The sequence below is a fragment of the Pleurodeles waltl genome, chromosome 4_2, assembly GCF_031143425.1.
Source record: "Pleurodeles waltl isolate 20211129_DDA chromosome 4_2, aPleWal1.hap1.20221129, whole genome shotgun sequence".
In the NCBI taxonomy this organism is placed as follows: Eukaryota; Metazoa; Chordata; class Amphibia; order Caudata; family Salamandridae; genus Pleurodeles; species Pleurodeles waltl.
In genome coordinates this window covers 280,127,646-280,151,242 of record NC_090443.1, presented here as the reverse complement: position 1 = coordinate 280,151,242, position 23,597 = coordinate 280,127,646, and the positions used below count along the sequence as shown (strand labels likewise).

Below are 23,597 nucleotides of genomic sequence, written 5' to 3'. Positions count from 1 at the left end.
TTCACCATCATCACCCACACTCAAGATACGATCTTGAATTAAACCTAGATTGCAGTCATACGAGTCAGCAACCACCGATACTTTAGACTTAGACCATTCTTTGCACATGCATGCATAATGACCTTTGCGCCTGCATTTCCTGCACTCTTTATTGATGGCAAAACAGAACTTACAATCACTCCCATGAAAATTACTACCACATCTATTACACACTTTTGTATCATTTTTGAGTGTGTGATTCCTTTGTGGTTACTTATTCTTTCCTACCGCTCCAACACTGTTGTTTACTTCTTTAGCCATGCCAACACTCCATTTATTCATTTCCCTCAAACACTACTCAGATTCCTCTATAACCTTTGCCATTCCAATTGCATCTCTTAAGGTTGTTTTTTTTGCTGCCCATAATCACTCTTGAATTTTACGACTCTTATACTGTACCATTAACTGATCAATCTGGATACAAATTCATATATACTCTTACCACTGCATTGTGGTTGAGTATAAAACTTATATCTTGCCATAATTACATGTGTTTCCTTTGCAAATCTGTTGCGTAATCTGAGTCTGGCTTCTCTGTAAACATCAGACATTCTAGAGCCATTGTCCAATACCTCAGGCAAGAATTTAAATATCCTTTGACCTTCATACCCTAATGCATTTTACAGAATTGCCTTCCTCCTTTCTGAGCAGAACTCTTTACTGTCCAAGGCTGTTAAATATTTATCAAACATGTCAATCCAATCTTCCCACTGGATTGTAGGTGACCCTTGATGCTGTAAAAAAAAACGGAGGCACTGAAATGGATGTTTTGTTTGGATAGTGAACTTGTAACAATAAATCACGACACTCTTTCTGGTTTTAAGGTGTGTGCAGCACCATGCTGTTCCTATTCTCAAAAATAAAAAAAACACACAAAAATAATAAAAAATAATGCAGTCCAATGGTGAGCGCGTCACTGTGCTGCTTCAACCAGCACAGTAACTAACTATCGAAAATTATTCCTGCTCGTTAGACCTGATGAAATCACTTTGCCTTTAAGAGCCGAGAACAGCGTCCACCTTTAAGCAAAAAGAAGGTGGGCACGTCACCGCGTGAAACGTGCTCCAAATAACAAAGAAGGTGTGCACGTCATCTCGTACACCGCTGCTAGGTAAAATTCGTCTTGCTGCCTGCCTCGTGAAAATGCCTCGCACTATCCCCAATGCGCCGTGAACTACTCAAGCTGCACCTTGCTTTGTCTGCGCTGTTGCCACACGCTGGAAGCATCCATGTGAATGCGCACTACAAACTTGACTGGCAGCGCTCACGCCGCATCTCGTGCTGCTTGCGCCACTGTACACTCTCCGAGCACACTGGCAAAACGCTAATTTTAATAAATCAAAGGCAGTACCTGGTGAGCGGCCAATCCCTCAAGGTATACTCCCCACTCTGGAATAACTTCCCAAAAGAAGATCCTTGAAAATCGCATCTCAGAAATCAATGCTATCTACACATGGTTTCACATCACTTGGCAGGTTGAAGTCAAAGTAGCTAGCAATAATGATCATTGCCAAAATTGTTGTAAATAATATCTGAACACCAATGAAGATCCTGCTAGTTATCACTTAATCAACCTGCCAATATGACTTCTCACTCGCCAGCTTCACTGCAACTGACACGAGTTTAAAGACATCATTCTAAAACGACCGAACTCCATTACATCATATGTGCAACACACATCAAAGAACGAATGGCAAGAGTGGGCGTGGCTAAAAGCCCGTATTGAATATAACACATCTTGCAAACAGCACCGTGCGCTGCCAAACTCAACCTAAAAAAAGATCTTTCCTTCAGTTACAATCAGAGAAGAACACAGGACCATAAGTAAGCAAATGGTCAAACGACGGGACGCTTTGCAAACTAAAATAACTCTTGAGTTACACTGCAGTTGCACTCGGCTACACTAGGTTGATAATGAAGATACATTGCAAACTTGTGGTACAGGAAAGTAGCTTTAACTAAGTACAGGTTGCTCACCTTAGCAACTTCCAAGTCCATCAGCCCAGCTTTCCTTTTTTTGTGGGGCCAATCTTTCCCACTGCTGGAAGACTTTAGAAACCTGCAACAACAGTACAATATAGGAGAGGCCCCAACATCTTTGCCCCACTCCGCCCTTGATTACCCCTTCATCCCACTTCTTCTTCAGTCCCTTTCCCACATTCTTACTTGTGGATCTGAAAAAGTAGGCTTGAGAAAGCAGGACCTTTGAGGGCCATGGCAAGTGGCATACAGGGGATATAAGGAATGAATTTGTCACTTATATCCTGTGTTATACAGTTCTTAACAAAAGTTGTCTACGTTTATCCTGGAAGGGGCCGCATTGTGACTTTTTGTTTGTCATACTGTACAGTTCACTGACACCTTCTTGGTAGAGTGGTTCTATATATAAAATTGAAATTATTAAGGAAATAAATACTCTTGTTATGCATAGTCTATAGTCTGGCTCTGAAACTTGTGTTGTAGGTAATGGCGGGGCAGGAATGTATATAACTTTTACGAAGAACTAAGCAAGAACACAAACAGAAATTATAACACAAGAAACACAATCAGTTTTATTTGGCATGTCTTTGTTAGAATTATAGACAAATCAATGCATAAAGAGGAGAGGTGGGATGCCTGTAATTCTCCATGCATATGTTTATACAGAGCTGGGTGGGCGAACAGATATTTAGAAATGGCACTGACTTCCTACAAAAGTGAGCAACAAGCCACTAAGAGGCTTGAGTGTTTCTGGGGCTGAAAATAACCAAAAAATGCTAGTAACGACATGATTTAAAGTTAGGTGGTAAGGGAATATTCTACGGTTTATAGACTCTTGCCACAGGGACAGAGCAGCAGAAGTGATTTTGTCAAAGGATTCTCCACCAGCAGTGAATCTTCCAACAAAGGATTTACCACGTTCATCACAAACTGGAGATTGTCCTGTTACTGTTTGACTCCAATCCAGGTACCAAGTTTGATGATGTGCCTCTTTCCTGGGGGTAAAGGTGGTCGTTTGCAGCATCAAGCCCACCCTGAGAGCCAAAAGCTGCTGGATACTCTTTCTTTGGAGTCTGACAGGCAGAAGGCATGTGTTACAATGTCCTTCCTGTGACCATATACGCCCTCCAGAACGCGACCCTCACAAACAGTGCACTTAATTCTAAGACTTGCAGTAGGAGAGAGTAGTGCACAAAAAGATGATGGGCCTTTGTTGTCTGATGTCGGGCGCAAGATGACAAGTAGGAGATGACTTTCTGTCCAAAGCAAGGAATCGCTTTGTGTGGAGGACGGATGCTGTCTGGCACTTTTGGCTCCATTCAAAAGCAAGTAGTGCACTGCAACTGGCAGGAGTAAGTGGGCAGTAGCGGAGAGAAGAGGGAGGACTTGTGGTTTACCTCAGTAGTAGGCAAAGAAGCACTGGACGTCACAGATCACAAAGTGACACCACCCTTAAAATCTCTGGGGAGAAACCACAACCCCCTTAATCTCTGGCTTCTTTTTGGAAGGAGATTTCCCCATTCTGCTGTTCCTATGCATGTGCACCCTGTACCAAAGAACTACTCAGGAGCCATTCTGCAAACACCGGCGTGCTGTGTCATCACACTGTAATACTGCGATCCGCTGCAGACACTACAGAACAGGAGTTACCCCCATTATATTACAGTAACACTGAGCAAAAAACCTGCACTGGAGCAGTGCTGTGATTACACTTCAGTCACACTGCACAATAAAATGCTTTCACTCTGTAATTTCACTGCAGTCACGCTGTGTAATATTAGCATCTGTGCTGGAATTAAGCTCTAATTTCAAGACAGTCATACTACATAAAATAATCACCTACACAGGAACAATCTGTATCTTCGATGCAGATGTACAGTACAATATACTCACATACACTACAGTTACTCTAATAGTACTGCACCGTACACATTTAAAGTTGGGTTACACCGTAAATACACCGGGATTAATCTGTAATAACAGTGCTATCACACTGTAATTATAGTCCCTGGAGATTACTGTAATTACACAACATTCATACTAGACAGTTTACATGTCTAAATTAGGGTTACCTCAAAATAACAACACGTTTATACGCCATGGTATACCCATCTACACTAGAGTTACTCTAATTACACTGCAGTCACACACTACTGAACACTCACATTCACTGCAGACACTTTTTTTAGTTGTTGAGCGCAAACCTATCATGTGAAGGTTTCTGGTGCTAATCAACAATGATGTATGTAAGGCAGCTGTGCAAAGACAAGAATGTGGAGGTTAAAAAAAAAAAAAAAAAAACTAAGAACTGGGATACAGAAAGGACTTAGGCAATTTCCATCACCATTTCAATGGTGTTCAAATCCACAGTGTGGCAAAAGCGACAGAAAAGCAGTGCTTAATTTGAGCTGGTGGTGTCTGGCGCTCAGCACCAGTCCTTATTTGTCAACACTGGTGCTTGTGACAGTCTACCACAAGGTGGCACTCTCTGTCTAATTTACAGATAAGCGCAACAACAGTTAATTATTAATTTAATACACATTAAAAACTACTATTACCTACTGCCAAAGCCACTCTTATAGTTTTGGGTGCCTGGAATAGTTGGTTAGTAGTTGTGTTCTTACTATTATTGGCAGCAGTGGCAGGGGCAATGTGTGATGCAAGCTGCAGTGGCTTCCTGACAAGAGCCCTGGCACCTACATTTTCACAAATGAAGCACTGCAGATAAGGCTACACCCTCCAGAGTAATACGCTGAAACTTCTGTACTCAATGTAGGAAGGCTGCCTCTGGTCCTTAGCTGCGATGGGGTTTGTAAAAAGACATTCTCTTGGGTATTTGGGCGATGATCAGTAAAGGTTTGTGAACCAGGCATAGAACCTTAAAGCATACTCGTTGGTTCACAGAGAGCCAATGCAGATTAGTCATAAGTGATGATATAGGCTCGTTCTTCTTCATTTCACAGAGTGGTGCAACAAAGGTCCCCGCAGCACTACGCGGTGCGAGAGTGAGGCCCGAGCTACAAGGCCCCCCCCTCAGCACAGCACCTGGCCTGAGTGAGTCCGGAGGGGTGGGGGCTCATATTCTTTGCAAGGGGGGGGCAGCTTTGTTACTCCACTGATTTCACAGACGAGTGTGGCTGCAGCATTCTGCACCAGCTAAAGCTTAATTATCGATCCGGCTGGGAGGTCATTGTTCAGGCATTGATGAAGTCTAACCTGGCCGATCTCGAAGTGTTAACCAGTGTTCTTTGTTATCCTGCAATTGCAATGTAGTCATACGTTAAAGAATAATATCCCATAATTACTATGCAGTCAGACTGTAAAGCCCACTGAAGTACACTGAGAACACTCTAATTACCCGTGATTAGACCTATCAGTGTATTCACCTTCACTGGATTAATCTGCAATTCCAAAGCCCCCACAGTGCACAATAAACCCACCCGCACAGAGGATACTACACTGCAGTTCCAATGTACGATATACTTACCTTCATTGTAATTATTCTCTAATTACACTGAAGTCGCTCTAAACAATATACTCATCTCCTATGGAGTTACCATAGAATAATTCTGCACAGAGGTTACTCTGCACTTACAATGCGGCCACAGTGTTAAGTATCCATCTACACTGTGCTTAGTCCATAAAAAAGCTGGCGACAAAGGGTACACTGTACTCACTGGGAGTTATCCCTAAATACACAACAGTTTGCCTGCACAATACCCTCACTTATAAGGTAGTTCATCTGTATAATGCACAAAACCTGCGCTGGGGTAACTCTGTAACTCTCCAGCAGCCATGCTGCACAACATTCTACCCTGCACTGGAGATACTCTGAAAGCACACTGCGGTCGCGCTATTCAGCATACTCATCTTCACTAGGTTTATTCTCGAATTACCCTGCGGTCACCCTGATCAATATACTCTCCTGCACTGGAGTTATTCTACAATCACAAGTGTAGTTACGCTCCACAGAGCCTGCACAGGGGTTATTCTATACTTAGATTTCAGTCACGGAGCAAAATACACTGACCTGTACTGCGAGGCACAGCGTTTTAACTTACACCAGGATACTTTGCTAAAACAAATACTGCAGTAACAATTCACAATAAACTCAACTACGATGCGCTTTCTCACCCCCATACATACAGTGAGATATGTCTGCACTCACCTATCCTGTGGTTCCACTGCAGTTACATGCAGTCACACTGTGCATTACACCGTAATCGCATAACACAAACATACCTACAATGGTGTCACTCTAATTACAATACAGTCATGTTGCAGAACATACTCACCCACACTGGGGTTACTGTAGACAAGAACTACACTGAAGTCACAGTTATCAGACATGCCTCTAAACTCTACAGGGAGACTGTACAGCGCACAGACCCACTGGACCTTTGCCCTCTCTGCACTGCACAACAAACCCAGCACCTACACCCTGCTTTCCTTTCTAATTACACAGCATTCATACTACACATTGTTTACTTGCACTGGGCTTGTTTTATAGTTGCCCTGCAGTCACACTGTACAGTCGTCTCCATCATGGTTGTCTCTCATTACATTAGACACACTCAGCATTCCATTCACATATGCATCAAACTAAGAGGAAAAAAAAAAAGATCAAGACTGTAAGACGAAATGAAATAAGTGTGCCTACCCCTTGCCATCAGGCGGCAGAGAGTAAGCTGTGGCACTGTGCTGCCAATTTATGGCTATTAGGAGTTCGGTCTCCATATAAACATTAAGCAAACCATATCATGTGAGTTGGAAGTTTTCAATACCTGGTGTACTCTCTTTCCCTTTGTCCCAGTGAACAGAAGCTGGTCTTTCCAACTTAGTGCTTTCCCCAAGCCCTCTCCTGGTCTGCTTGGAATCTCCATGTTTTGCTCATGTTGATACCCTGTTTTTGACCAAACATATCTTACAAATCTGGTGTCTTTTTCAGGTCTCTCTGGTAAATCGCTAGTCTTTCCAGTGGCAACTAAAAACAGCTACGTCATCCTGACCCCGGAAAAGAAGATGTCGCTTTGGGCGTTCACGCTGTGCATGCGCATCTCCACGCCACTGCTGCCCAAGGGGCGGGAGATAATTTTGTTCTCTTACCGCACTCTTTACTTTGATGCACTCAACCTGTGGCGGGAGAAGAATGGTCAATTGGGATTCTACATGAGCGGTAATGGTGTATACTTCCGGATCCCCAGGCTGGGACCGCAATGGACACACCTCTGCCTGGCCTGGGACTCAATACGTGGCCGTGCGCAGGCCTTTGTAAACGGTATACCGACCAGGCCTCGTCGCTACCGAGGTGGCCACCGCGTGACCCCTGAGGGTATTTTCATGCTTGGGCAGGACCCAGACTCATTCTGGGGCGATTTTGATGCTGATCAAAGCTTTGTTGGGGAAATCAAGGACCTGTACATGTGGAACAGGAAGCTGCACAAAGGCATGATCATGCGTGTGTTTCTTGGAGAACACATACCGGAAAGCAATGTCTTCGACTGGAGATCCCTGTCTTACAAGATCCAGGGAAACGTGCAAGTCAAAGAGAGCGAAGTGTGATTGGGTGAGATATGTGACTGCCACCAGAGGCTAGGGTGCAGGTGGGTGGTGTATCTCTCACTACTTTTCTCTTATCCCATCTAAAAAAAACTACAAAGCCAAAAATAAAGCATTTAATCCCTAGAAGTGTGCTTTTTGTTTTTCTTTCAGGTGAGGGACTCATTTTGGATGGTACACTCAAAGTGCAAACACATATACACTGCTCTTCCATGAAGACATTGTGGGCCACCTTCCCTCCTTATATTAGCCCGTCCCGTGGCTGTCCCTTGAAGCCCTTGTGTGCAATGCTCAGGGCTAAGATCCACACTTCAGTGCACTTCAGACCGGGTAACCCACCATGAGTGCACGGGTGTACTCCCTGCTACTCAAAGCAGACTTTTATTAATTGTATTTTTTTTTATTTATTGTCCTCATACACCCCTGATTGAATCAACTCTATATCGTTGAAGCGAGCAGACGGTCACACTCACATATAGAGATACGTAACGCCAGGGGGGCCCGAGTCTCTTTCACTTGGTCTCAATACCAGTCCGTTTGAGAGTTGAGTTGACCTAGCCTTTAATCATCGGACAGTATTTAGATTAATAATAATACTCTATCAAACAATGTTGTCCTATGCACCATTATCCCATATTTGTGACCATACCTCCACCATTCCTTCCCTATTTAAATCCTTAGATGTTACCTCCCACCTAGAGATCCCATTGAGTGCATCAAACCAATCCATATATGAAGGGGGGCAGAGCATATCCACTTAGAACATATTTCCCTCCCAGCCAAAATTATCGTATAACAAATTAATCTCTTCTTCACCCTCCCCTTAACTTCGCCTTCTTTCAGAACACTAAAAAGTACCAAGGGGGGACTCGGCAAAATCTGTTGCTTCACAACATTCGTGATGACCTTGCAAACCTTTACCCAAAAACTTTGTATTAATGGGCAGTCCCAAAACATGTGGATGTCTGAAGCTTTTGGTAAACCACATTTTGCACAATTAACTGGGTCCCCTCCTCTCATCTTTGAGAGCTTCGCTGGGGTAACAAAGACCCTATGCAAAATAAAGAAATGGTTCCTCATTAGAGATGCTAATTTGACTTCCTTATATACAATACGCATTGAATTTTCCCACCAACTTTGTATTTGATCCGCAGACATAACTTCCCCCCCAAAGGGAGTACGGCAAGTTGAAATCCCCATCCTGCGCCTCCACCAAGGTTCTATACCAACTAGAGACCTTCCTTACACTCGCCTGGTTATTTATTATATTGTCTACAAACTGGTTTTCGACCCCCAACCTAGCTGTAACCTTCTGGGACCAACTCCTCAGTTGTATGTACTTCAGCCTAGACACATTTCCACAAGTCTGTTCTATAAAGTTTTCCCAAGAAAGTAATGAACCACTGCCGACTCAATCCCCCCAGTATTGGATGCCCGCTCTCTTAAGAGGCAAAGCAAATACATCTGTAAGACTTCCAGGCGTCCCCAGGGACTCCCAGACCGGTGCCCAAAAACTATAATACTTGATTCTTGCCACTTGCCGTACCCTATACCACACTTTAGCTGCATCCTGCAATATCTTCAGTCTCACTTTCTTAAAAAACTTGGGATCCCCGAACTTATACAAAAAGTATGTAGCTGCACCTTTTACTGTTGCTACCATACAATTAAGCATTCCTCCAACCGCTTAGTGATCTGGATTGGAGAATAGCATTCTGACATTCCTAAGATGGAATGCCCATGCATAATATTGTTAATCGGGAAGTGTAAGGCCTCCTTTCTCCTTCCTTCTACGCAGTTTCTTCCATGCAATCCTAGAACCTTTTTGTTCCCAAATAAACAAATTGACCTTTTGTTGAAACCTACTCAGAAGCTTACTATCCATTAATAATGAAAGGGAATTGAAAAGGAAATTCAGCTTAGGCAAGATCATCATTTTAACAACATTTACCCTCCCAATCAATGTAAGGGTAGGTGTGCCCATCTTAAAATTAACTTACTACATTCTGTTACTACAGACCTAACATTAACTTCTGCAATTCGGTCCACCTCCTGATCTATTAATAAACCTAAGTACCTCATAGATTTTGTCATGCAGCAATTATCGACCTTCAAGTTCCATACCATTATTTCTGTTTTATCCGGATTACTATGGTAACCCGAAACCCTCCCGAAGCCTTCCGCCAAACTCACTAATGCTGGAAAAGAGTCAGATAAATTTGAAGTATAAACTAAAAGGTCATCAAAGAATAGAGCAACCTTCTTCACCCACCCTCTGCTACTAAAGGGGGAAATTTTTGGATCTTGCCTGATCCTCCTTGCAAAGGGCTCTATATACAGATCAAACAACAAGGGGGAAAGAGGTCAGCCCTGTCTAGTGCTTATATTAATCTCAAACGGATCTGTAAGCACCCCATTCACCAGAACACTCGCCTCTGGTGCCTGGTAAATCAAGCAAATTGCTTGACAAAATTTACTACCCAAATTATTCCGTTCCAGAACTAAATTTAAATAGTTCTAAGTAACCCTATCAAACGCTTTCATAGCATCCAATGCTATAACTGCCAATGGTTCTTAATATGTAGCAGCTAAATCAGTAGCACCAATTAGGTTAAATGTTTGCTCATGCATAAACCTATTCCGTATGAAACCTTTCTGATCCGGATGAATTAATTCACCGATTACCCCTCTCAACCTATTTGCTAAAACCTTAGCCTAAATTTTGTAGTCAGTATTCAACAAATATATTGGTCTATATGATTCACCCCTTACTGGAGATTTTCCTGGTTTAAAACTGGTGAATAAACACCCTCATCAAAAATCTCCGAAAACAGTTGGACCATCAGGGGACTTATAGAGTCACCTAAAATCTGATAGAATTCAACCGGAATACCATCTGGTCCTGCCGCCTTCCCCTTACTACTCTTTTTAAGAATTGTCCTTATTTCTCCCTCCGTAATAGGTCTACTTAAGTATGACTGCTTTTCCTGCGTAAGACGGGGGAGGACATCCATATCTAACCAGTTCTCAGCAGCCTTGTCCTCTACTTCCCCATCCTCCCTATATAAAGATACAAAAGACTTTAGAAAGGCCTCCCTTATATCATCTGGGGATAACAATCTGACCCCGAGCAACTATCCACAAGCTTGTCTATATTACCCCGAACCTGATCTTCCTTAACTTTCCATGCCAGTAACTTCCTCATATTATCTCAAATCTCAAACTGGGTCTGCTTGTTTGCCTCCCATCTCTTTTCTATTTTAGCTTGTAAAACCGACTCCAACTGCTGCCTCAAATTCCTTCTCTTGTTGTTCCAGTACTCCTCATCAGCCCCCTTCTCCAAATCAGTCACATAACCGTATTTGACTCTCAATACCCTCCAACCGGTCCCAACTGGTCTAAGGATTTTAAAGGTGCCGGAATGTGTGGAAGGAGACGACCTAACAAAATAAGTTGCTTCTCTTATAAAAAAAAATCAGTGCCTGTGGAGGAAAGTGAAGCTGAGATCATAAAAGATATTCAGAGGATCCATAGAGATCTGTTCAGGAAAGATCTTAATAAGAAGAAGCTGCGGAAGATTTTGGTTAACTTTTAGACCTATCAGTTGAAGGAGAAAACATTGGTGAAGGCATTGGGGCTGGGACCCTTGAAAGTTGAGGAGTTCTCATTCGAGATTAGATCTGACTTATCTAGTGTAACATTAAATAGGGAGTGGGAGCTGGGAAAACGATTGGAAGAATTTAAAAGTGTAGGTGCAGTGGCTCAACTTAAATTCCCAGCAACTTTGCGTGTAATGTGTAATAATAAAATGTACAATATTAGAGATTCAGCTTTTGCCGATAAAATACTAGTCGGTATAAAAAAGGGTTACACTGTGCAGGCTACGCCGGGGAGCTCAAAGGAGCTCTAAATGAGACCCAAGGGTCTGTTAATAGGATGGGGGTTCACCTGGGTTGGGAGGGCGGGGAGGGCAAGAGGGGGGTCACAGTGGGGGTTAGGGGTTGCACCGAAGGTGGGTTGTTTGAGAGGAAGCTATAAAACATCCTTATGCACCTTAGGTCATTTATGTATAAGTGTATAGGGTTATAGAGGGTCAGGGGGAGAGGGTGGGTTTAATTCAAATAATGTCCTGGAATGTTAATAGTTTAAGGGTGAAGGCTAGGGCAAGAACATTTTTGTTGTTGCTCAGGGAATGTCCAGCACATATAACAGTCTTGCAAGAGACGCATTTAACCAAAGAGGAAATGTCTAACTTGTTCTCCAGTCACAAATGGAACTGACACTATGTTTGTACAGATCACAATTTTAATACTAGGGGGGTAGCGGTTTTAGTTAAGCGAAAGGTGAATGTACTATTGATAGGAGCCAAAACGAATAAGTCTGGCAGATGGCTCATGGTTACTATCCAGTTGGAAGGAAGAAAATTTACATTGGTAGGGTTCTATGGTCCCAACTGCGATGATATAGAACACCTGCAGAAGGTTTTTGCGCATCATTTGTATTGCATGGATCTGGTTATTATGGTTGGGGATCTTAATGTGGTCCTAGACAACAAGTTGGACAGGTCAGCCAGCTCTAGGTCGGCAGGTACACCAAAATCTCAAAAAATATCTTAAATTAATGATGAAAGAGTTCCAATTATGTGACTTATGGAGATTAAGAGCAGGCGAGGACCGGGAATTCTCTTTTCATAATAGAAAGTACGGCCATGCATCACAAAGTGATTACTTTTTAGAAGATAAATCTGTTTAGTAAAGGATATAATTCATTCTCCCGCCCATTTGTCTGACCATGCTGCAGTGATTTTAAGAATGAATTGCCCTCAGGAGATGAGCAGGAGAAGGTGGACTCTTGATATGACTTTACTGTTAGAAGAAGATATCATAGGCTGGCTTCAGGAGGACATTGAGGAGTTCTTCAGAATTAACCATGGTTCAGCGCCTATTGGTATAGTGTGGGATACTTATAAGGCAGTAATGAGGGGGAGGATTATAAGTGTTGCCAGTTATAGAAGAAGGAAGTATAGGGACCAGCTAATCGAAACAGACTTGTGATTTAACCCTGTTCTGGGATATATTCACTGCTGAATCATACAGGTCTGTGGTGGAACCCTCAGGGCTAGGATATACCCCCTACTATCCTATGCATACCAGGGGTCTCATCCTTGGGTAACAACATCAGTGCTAATACACAGACTTTGCTATTCTGGTGCAGACCAAAGATTTGGTGCCATTATATAGACTGCACTCCCACTGTGTAGTCAAGGGGTGCCAACCCCAGTTTTAGGAAATATGAACTGCTCTCCAATGCATACTTTGTGTTCTCCTGTCACTCAGTGGTAGGATATACCCACAGCCCTTTCAGTGCGGATGTGTCAGGGTGTTCACATTCAACCTCTCAGTGTGGAGGATATACACACGTTTGTGTCAGAGCCACATTTAAAGATATAAACAGTGCTGCCTTATTTAGACCTAGGCTGCCACTGTAAGTATACCTGTCAGATACAGACCTGGTATGCCACTCCTGAGGGCTACATGTACGCACTGATGTTCGGTCTCAAGTTGGTGGTATTGCATCAATGCCCAGACAGACACTTTTTTCTGGTGTAGATGGTGGTGGTAGGGGAGGCATACTTATGATGCTAAGATATATAGAATGTCACAGTGCAAACTGACAGTGCCAGCTACAGATCTTGGATATGCTCACTACTGCCTGTTGCACATCTGTGGTAAATATATATAAGGAAGTATATATATTTTTTAGCTCCACATGTATTCCCCTTGAAGATGTGCATATATATATATATATATATATATATATATATAAAAAACATGCTTCTGCTATATATAAGCTGCAGTAGGCCACGGCAACAAAAGGAGGTTGTTTACGCGGCAATTGGTTATAGCGTGCTTATTTTTGGACAATCTGAAGTGTGGTACGGTTAACAGTAGCCCTACAGATGCAACACCGACACCGTGAGGTGTTTGACTGCATTGATACAATTATGCGAAAATATCTCTAGGTGTGTGTAAAATACAGGTTTAAACTGCTTTATTGAATGGGGGCGGGTGGTTTCAAAAGTGGTGTTTCACAGAAAAAGAGCTCTAGCCTTGGATTATTTCCCGTAAATCACTGTGCTGAGTTACTTTGCAGGATATTTAGCTTCCCTAAACAAATACAAAAGTTAAGCCCATCATTTTGTCTTTCCTTTAGTTCTGGCAAAATGCTTTCACAATGATAGTGCTGCCCTTAGACCATTAATCAGCACAACTTACAAGCTCACCCTTCCATTCTTATCCCTGATATAAGCATCTATCAATTAATCCTTCCCAGTGTGTAAAAATAAACATTGTAATGTGAAACATTGTCAGTAAAAAGCTGCTCCACATTGCACTTTATTTTCTTTCCCGATATATATCTTGGTAAACCTACTCTCTAGTGTCTGTGTACTATCAAAGAAAAGCACATTTTACAATGTATTTTTAAAAATGTTTTACACTGTACTTCACTTTTAAAAATTGATTAATAATAATTCACATTGTTACATAAAGTGCATTTTAAAGATGAGCACATAATCGAATGCAAGGCAAATACACGAAAACCAGCAAAGAAGCTAAAAGACGCTTAAGAGCAGTCAAGCTAAGATTCATCAATGGTCTTGTCAAAAAGCCCGGGAAGCAGCAAGCCATGGTAACTTGAAAAAACTCTACAACATAACAAGAAACTCTGCAGCAGATATAGCAAGCCAGAAAGATCTATTAAATACAAAGCTGGGAAGACAATCATGGGTAACAAAGGCCAACAACAAAAATGGATGGAGCACTTTGAAGAACTGCTGAACTAACCTGTGCCACAGTCTGCAGCAGACATACAACCAGCTGACAAGAACTTGCCAATCTACTGCAGCAGACCAACCAAGGCTGAAATACAACAAGCCATCAAACCTGCAAAATTGGAAAGCAGCCGTACCTGACAACATTCCTGCAGAGGCATTGAATGTAGACATTGAGACATCAGTTGGCATGCTCTGAAGGATCCGGCGAAGAGGAAAAGGTGCCATTAGCCTGGAAAGAGAGATATCTCATCAAGATCCCCAAGCAGCTGACCTGAGTAACTGCGCAAACTACAGAGAGATAAGTCTTCAATCAGTCCCAGGCAAAGTGTAAAAAAGAGTCATCCTGAACAGAAACAAGTCAATGTTCTGTTGCAAGACCAACAAGCTGGCTCCTGCAAAGACAGATCCGACACAGACCAGATTGAAAAAAACTGCACATCATTACTGAGCAGTCGATCAAAAGGAATCCCAACGCAACCCCCCATGTCAATTCCATCATCTATGAGAAGGCATTTGACAGCGTGGATAGAGAGACCCTTTGGAACTACTTAGCCATTACAGTGTGAAAGATAAACTCATTAAAATCATCATGGGCGGCTCCTCCATTAGGCCGCCCGCCAGCAGCAACAGCTGCACAACTTTTACTATCAAACGATAATAAACTTTGTATTATCGTTTAATAGTAAAGGGGTGGGGGCCTTGGGGCTGTAAGGGGGACAACGGGGAGTGCACAGCGCTCCTCAGTACGCATGTATGTTTATCCGGCTATCTCGGGCCGGCCAAACACATGTGCACTAGGCTCTCTCCAACCGATCAACGCAGGCACCTCGTTGCTGGGTTGGAGACAGCAGGCAGAGACTTTCAGTTTGGCTGGGCGCTCCGTCTAATCCTAACGCTGCTTTCATGCTGCTAGCAGAATTATGATTTGATGCAGGGCAGGGAGGGAGCCTGTCCCTGCAGTCCTGTCGAGGTGCAGATGGGAGTGGCGAGGTGAAGCGCGGCACAAAAAGGTAAGTTTAAAAAATAATTACATTATTTATTCCCCCCTGCCACGTGCGGCACCACGCCACCCCTTTACCGTCCCGTAAGCCTCTCCTGAGAATCATATGAAACTCTTTCCCGGGAATGACCTGCAAGACTGTCCATGGAAGACAGCTCCCTCAAGCCTTCCAAGTGAGGACTGGAGTCCGCCAGGGTTGTTTGCACTCTCCTTTTCTCTTCCTGCTGGCCACAGATGGATTCATTAAGATATCCACAGCAAAGAGAGGAAATGGGATCCAGTGGACACCTTGGACTCAGGTCGACGACATGAACTTTGTAGATGACCTGGTCATACTCCCCCATAACTATCCGCAGAAGCAAGAGAAGACTGACTGTGTGGCAGCCACATCATCACAACTTGGACTCAGGATCCACAGGGGAAAAAACAAGATCCCGATGGCTAACACGGCCAGCATAATTTCAGTCATGCTTGAAGTTGATGCACTCGAAGAGGATGAGCTCTTTATCTATCTGGGCAGTGTCATAGATAAGCATAACGGCACCAACACCGAAGACAAGGCAACAGTCGGCAAAGCAAGGGCCGCCTTCATTCAGCTAAAGAAGATCTGGAGCCCCAATGCTGCAAACCAAAATCAGGCTTTTTAACACCAACTTAAAATCATTCCTTTTCTATGGAGCAGAAACTTGGAGGACAACAGTGACCACCACCAACAAAGTCCAGACCTTCATCAACACCTTTCTGAGGAAAATCCTCCAAATCTGCTAGCCAAACACCTTCAGCAACAATAACCTATGGCAGCAGACTTTCCAACTCCCTACTCATGAAGAAATCATGAAAAGTACTGATGTTGGACAGGTCACACATTTTGCAAGCCGGCATCAAATCCCACCAGGCAGGCCCTGACCTAGAACCTTCAAGGGAAAAGGAAAATGGAAGGCCAAGAAACACCCGGTGCTGAGGCCTCGAGGCTGACTGCAAGTAGATGGGTTATACCTGGAGTCAGACTGAAAGAAAAGCTAGGACAAGGATAGCTAGAGTGTCCTGGTTGATGTCCTATCCCCCAGGAGGGATAGTAGGCATAAGTAAGTACATTATCCAACAGAAATAAACATTTCTCAAAGCACTGACATATGTTTACAGTTTCAAGCAAACAATGAGTAATAAATGGGTGACACTGAAAAGCTCTAAATCTTAACAAGGAGTACAAAAATCAATTAGTAAGCCATGTAATAGAAAAAACATACAAGGCAAACGGCTGTGTGAGTTTACACCACACTTGGCATGAAATAGAAATTTATTCAGAAAGTGTGCTTTCAGCAGTTTTTGAGTTATTTGCATTTTAAAAAGTAGTGGAGAGGGCTTTAAACGGTTTACATTTTTGCACTTCTCTGCTTTTAAAATGTTGACTTATGGCTCGTGAACCCTCTCAATCACATTTAATTTTCGAGAAATGTGATTGGCTATAGCTCTGAAATATGTATTTTCCCAACAGAACTGAACGCAATGCTGTGGATTACAAGGAAGTTTCATGATGTGCAAAACAAATGAAAAAAGTAAACCAACCAGTTTGAATTAACATAGAACCTATCTCAGTCTGGACAAAATTAAGTAGACATTCGGGGCAACCGATGTAGCGTGCCCCAGATGTGGGGATCAAGGAGTGGAAATGCTCCACAGGATGTGGGCATGCCCTGCGCGAGGTTTGGGAGGGAGTGGTGACATGCATAAATGAGATTACAGAAAGAGCAATCCCCAGTAATCCAGTGGCCTGCCTACAGGGGGCTTCCCGTGACCAGCCAAATACAAAGAGACCACTAATTTGTGGACTTAGATTTAATACTTGCAAAGTGCGTGATCACGATGAAATGGAAGGTCACCATTAGCCCCTAAGTTGTCAAGCAGAAAGAGACCCTGCTTTTATGGCTGGGTACAAAGGTGCAGTCCTCTTTAAGGAGATGCATAAAGGGCATAGCACAGTAGATAAAGCCAGAGCATGGGACGCTTTAGTGGAGTGCCTTAAGACACCTGTCACTGATTTCCCGGACAGTTCCATACTCTCTGACTGTAACCTAGGGGGAGCCTGAAGGTTGTTGGTTGTGCATGTAGAATGCCTGGGAATGCATACCTTGCTATGAAGACACAAGTGGTGGCCCCATTATGGCGCGGGGGCACTTCCATCTGTTAAGATGCTTTTGATAGTAGTGTGAGGCGGAGAGCAGGTGGGATGGGGTGGGGGTAGATTCATTTAGTGACTGTGTGGGGCTTAGACATGCTGAAATCTGATTTTTAAGATGTACACATGTCATTTTCATATCAAAACAATTAAAACAATAATGACTGCGCTTACGTGTACTGTTGTAAATTCACTGCTTCCTGGATGATGGAAATGTGATACCTGTCCTAGCCTACATAGACCTGTTATGTTATAAAACAATAAAAGCTTGTTTTTTAAACAAAAAACTGTTTGACCACAAGCAAAGGCCAATGTCTTGCACACAACCCCTCCTGCACATGCTCGAAATCTGTGCATGTATGGGTAGGCTACAAATGGGAGAGCGCATAGCCTCGCTGTGAACTACAGGTGTTAACGGATGATAGAGAGAAAGGAAACCCCACTGCACATGGCCAAAGGCCATGCGCAACGGGGATTGCCTTACTGCAGAAGGTAGGGAGCAAATATCACCATACTACAGTAACAAATGCCTTTTCTGCACCTAAGCTCACCAACAGATGAACCAGTTTATCTCTACAAATGTATAGCAAGTGTATAACCTACTTGACATTATTTATTCAAGTTCTAATTCTGCTAAAGACAGTCTCAGCTCTATGCACCAATCCTGTAATTACTAATCTATGCCTAAATGCCATTATTTTCAAATGCAGCTTTTCACAAAATGAGCCTGGGTCTGCCACAATCAAAAGCTTCTTTGTCTGATTTTGGAAGCAATGGAAATACATTGTTGGAAATACTAAAGCTAAAATCATTTGCTAATGTAATTTGGAGGTCCCTTTTAAAAATATTTTTGTGGCATTTCTGTTTTTTTAAGAACAACAGTAAAACTATACTTATGCCGATGTTAGCTGCTGTTGAATAATGCACAAACATTAACTTGATAAAATGATAGGAGTCATACAATGCAGGTGTTTCAGTTTAACAGGTTACGTGGGCACATGCCAATTCTCTCATATCAAAGTTCCAATCACAGTGTCTGTTTAAGCCTGCAAAGTTTATTGCGAGATGGAGGTTAACATTATTGCAATCTTCCTTTAATGCCACTACTTCAGCAGCCCCTAAAAGAACATGGAATAGCATTAAGTTCCAAACCTAATAAAACACTAGAACACCCAGCCCCTCACCTTCTTTTTATGCCGCTGCTTTATAGATAAGCATATCAGTAGCAGCTCTGTTTGTTTGATATTATTTTAGATTGGATGAATGTTGTGTATATGAATTTATTTGGACAAAGTGTTTTGAAAGGCCATGTGAAAGATTAAGTTTGTGGGTAATGTATTCCTATTACTGTATTCTTCACACTTTTAGGTAGAATCTAATATATATACATATATATATATATATATATATATATATATATATATATATATATATGTATATATTTATTCAAATTGAATTTTAAAGATAAGGATCTGTTTTAGGTTTGTTTTACGCATAGAATTTTTTTTAATTCAACCTTTTACGGGGGTCGGAAGAACAGTGCATCAATTCCATCATCTATGAGAAGGCATCAACCATAACGGGTTCGTTGGCACGAGTTATGGCGCACAGGAATTCTTGTATGCATGAGGCTTGCATATTCATAACACTCGGAGAATCAGGATATGCTCTGCTGCTCTCAAGTCTGAGACTCGCATCACTGTGAAACAGAGATTTTGGATTCAGCAGCCGACGTATAACGCTTGAGTCTCTGTGATGCAGATGCACAGACAATTGATTTTTCAATTCTATTAAGGACACTGAGGATTATGTTTCTCTTTCTATTCTTTATTATTTCAGCAGCCAATCAAAATAAAGTTTAACAATAACACTTCTCATGATACATATACATCACATGACCAACCTTAGAGCCTTACACAATATAAACCTCCTGAGACATATTGCCTCCTCTTTCTTTGCATAAGTCCAGCGAACAGGAAACAGTCTCAATAACCAACCCCCAATGGCAGTAGAACTGCAAACCATACAGGAACTCCAAGAGGAGCACCAAAGATCCAGGCTAGAGCGAAGGATCCATAGAGCTCAGACCAGAACCAGTGAGTCCTGAAGGCCGGGAGGCAGGAATGCCGGAGACATCCAGAAAGATCCAGGATCATTTATCTTCATTGCCTATGAAGAAAGAATAAATCTAGCTGTAAACACTGGACCGAATACTTCAACTCCTCAATATAACTTCTTTAGGGAGGGTAAGAAAAGGAACATGGAATTTAATCATTACAGATAATAAACATGTATGACATAATACACAAGATACCTTCCAAATGAGTAAAAGGTGGGATAATCTTCGCCTCTGTGCCCTTAATAGAATTGAAAAATTGTTGATGCAAAAGCTAGAAATCATTTTATTCTGTTTCTGGACCGGAGTCTCCGATTATGCTAGTTTAAAGCTGATCAATAACTACTGAGGCAATATCCAAAGTTGGTTTAAAGCAAAAAAGACTTAAAAGTATATTGAGTTGTCCAATCAGCCACCCTCAAAATGTCCTCAAGATGAAAACCTAAAGAAAAGGCCTTAGATGCCATAGCGCCTCTCGCAGAATGAGCCCCAAACTGAGGCGTATCAATACCCGCCTCACTCATCAGCCACCACATACCTCTGGCCAAAGTGGCTGAAGATACTGGGTGGAAAGGTTTCTGCAATGAAATCAGTAGCTGACCACTCATGTCAGAACGAAATTCGGCAGTACTTACCTCATATTCTTTTAAACACTGTACCACACGTAACTTGGGATTATCTGGAAAACTAGGATAAGAAACAGCCCTAGTATTACATTTGGTGCGGCGGGAAATAGTAAAGGATACGCCATCAGGAAAAAACCTCTACCTGACAGGTCCAAGACCCTTATGTCAGAAACCTGCTTACAGGATATCAAGCATAACAGCATATTAAGCTTGGCAGAAAGCTGCTTCCTGGAAGGATATCTATTGGCCGGCCAGGAGTCTAAAAAACATAAGACAACATTGACACCCCATTTCGCTAACAGGCTTGCTATCAATAGGCAAATGACTTGTGGAGATGGCGGACCTGTAATAATTGACAGATTTATAAGCCATACCTGAAGCCAATAAATGAGGCAAAAAATTTAGAATCAAGGAACAGTCTGCTGAGTATGGATCAAAACTCCGTTCATCACACCAATTACACCAGCACTTCCAAGAGGATGAGTATCGCTTGTGTGTACTAGACGACCTGTCCTGTTCAATGAAGTCATTAGACTTATGCGAAAGTCCTGGGAGAGACCATCATTGCCTGAAAGTCTCTACGTCACCAGGGACAAGGATTGCGTTTGCAATAAAGGATAAGGAAGATCCCAACGGGTCTAGAAGCAGATTCAAGCGATGCAGGAGAAGAACTGGAGGGGAGCAACTCATCTCCAGAACTACAGGAAACCAGGCCTGAGCTTTCCAGATGGGGGTCACAAGGACCAACTCTGCTCTCTGATGACAAGCTTGAGCTAGAACCCTCCGGATCATCATGAACAGAGGGAAAGCATAAACAAAGGAATTGAGACCAGTCCTGCAAAAATGCATCGGTCGCCAGAGCCTCCGGATCCGGACGCCAGCTGAAAAACGGATTCAGCTGGCGGTTGAGATGAGACGCAAATAGGTCTATTGAGAGCGGGTCCCAAATGTACTGAATTGAATGAAATATTTTTGATTGGAGCCTCCAGTTGCTGAAGTCCTGAAGGTGTCGAGACTGCCAATCGGCCACTGCATTGTTCCAGCCTGCGAGGTATTCCGCCACTACCGAAATTCGATGTTGGAGACAAAAGTGGCAGAAGTCCTTGGCAATCTCGGTGAGAAGGCAAGACCTCGTCCCACCTAATCTGTTGACATACCGTACTGCGGAGATGTCCATCCGAAGAAGGATGCAACAATTTGACTTTTCCAGGGAGAGACTGCGGATCGCCAAAAGAACCTGCCAAGAATTACAAGCAGTTGATGAGGTTTAGTTCTGCTCTGGACCAATGCCCCCCATGGTTATCTGGCCGCATTGGGCTCCCCAGCCCCAGCAGCTGACATCGGATTCGATCATGACCTCTGGAGACAAGCCAAAGATTGCTCTGCCATTCCAGGCATCCATGTGGGAAAGCCACCAATGGATCTCGGTCCTGGCCTCTTCCGATAGGGGAATGAGGGCTGAGTAGCTGAGACCCTTCTGAAGATGGGGGATCTTCAGAATTTGAAGGGCCCGATAATGGAGATGGCCTGAGAAAAAATACCTTGGATCGAGGATGAAAGCAGGCATGCATCTCAAAGATGCATCTGTCTGGACAACAACTCCTTTATGTTGCGAATCTTGAGAGGGGGAAGAATCAACTTGGTTAGAATCGAGTCCACCTGAAAGCACAGAACGAACACCCTTGGCTTGAAGTGATTCCGCAATAGGACACATCACCTTTGTGAAGCCCCAAGGGGCCGAAGACAAGCCGAAAGTGAGAACCTTGTATTCATAACAGCAGCCTTGCCAAAGGAACTGAAGGGATCTCTGATGAGGAGGAAAAATAGGAATGGTCAAGTAAGCATCCTTTAGATCTATGCGGACCATCCAATCTTGTTGTTGTAGAATATCACTTTATAAGTGAATGCCCTCCATCTTGAAGTGGCGATAAATGATCCACCCAATGAAATCTTTTAGATTCAAGACCAATTGGGATCCACCACCCTTCTTACCTACTAGGAAGATGGGGCTGATGAAGCCGTGAGGATGAGGAGAAGACTCCACTATGGCCTCCTTGGCGAGCAGAACAAAGATTTCGGAGGAGATGAACTCCTGATTTTGTAGGGAAAAAGACATCTCTTGAGGGAATACACTCTACACAGGGGAATCATACAATTCCAGTTTGGAACCCTGAATCGCCTCTAGGACCCAGGAATCCTGAGTAATTGTTTTTGCCAATTGTGTATAAACAATGCTATCCTGCCCCCCCCAAATCACCTCTGAAATGGAAATAAGGCTCACCTGTAGCACTGGTGTCCTAATAGGAGGTGTAGGTGCCTTTAGATCACCCTCTCCAGAATCGGTTGCGACCCTCAAGGACCTGTGAGAAGTAGAAGGTGGAGGAGGAGTCTTGGTAACCCCCTAGGGGACGCTGATAAGAGCCTCGGGGAGGACCTTGGTAATAGTTGTGGCCAAAGGCTCGCCCTCTATAGCGTCTGGACCTGGTAATAAGGGGGCGAAGATCCTTCTTAATGGATCCCTGAACCGTATCCAGGTTCGCTTAAGTGGAGGCAAATTTGGATAGTTCCTTGAGAAAGGGCGTTCCAACAAGTAATCCTTGAGCCAAAGGCTCCGATTCTGAAGACGCCAAGTCTGTTAATTTGGGGTCCATTTTGATCAGAATGGAATGACGCCTCTCACTAGAGATGACAAAGTTGGCGTTCCCTAGGAAACATAAGGCTGGCTGAGTCCATCCCACTAAGACCTCTGGGTTAATTGGAGTACCATATTCTTTGGCCTGAAAGCCTAGCTCTAGGATTTTAGTAGAGAGCCTGAGATATCCAAGAGCTTGTCTTGGCAACCACTTCAGGCATGGTCGATGCCCTTGTTAGGATCCTTGGAGAACTTCTTGAAATAGGTCACCAGAGTCAGGTCTATCTCTGGAGTCTCAGTGACTTTTGAAGAAAACCCAGGTCTGGGGCATTCTGATCTCAGCCGAGATTGAACATGTTTGTCAAAGCTATGACAAATTTAGGCTTGTACATATTCCGCCACCGCCGAAGGAGGGGTCCAGGAGGAGGATCTAGGATGAATAATATCCTCCGGCTCAAAAGTGAGAACTTTCAGGGGGTGTGAGGCTGGTTGCGAGTGATGAGATTTTGCCTTCTGTTTATGGGGTAGAAAATCAGTGTCATATTTAGTACTTTGAGAGGAAGACAAGAGTCTGAGTCCCTTTTAGCTTCTTCCCTGGGAGGGACTGACTGGACAGATGAATAGTTGTGGTCCT

General features: G+C 43.1%; 1 protein-coding gene across 1 annotated transcript in view; it reads left to right on the top strand.

Annotated features, from left to right (window-relative positions):
• LOC138292492 (pentraxin fusion protein-like) overlaps positions 1 to 7,701 on the top strand; it is a 179,552-nt gene extending 171,851 nt beyond the window's left edge. The window contains exon 16 of the mRNA XM_069231115.1: positions 6,968 to 7,701. Coding sequence (XP_069087216.1) covers positions 6,968 to 7,581 — 614 coding nt within the window. The 3' untranslated portion in view covers positions 7,582 to 7,701. The remainder of the gene's footprint in view (positions 1 to 6,967) is intronic.
• The last annotated feature ends 15,896 nt before the right edge of the window (positions 7,702 to 23,597 follow it).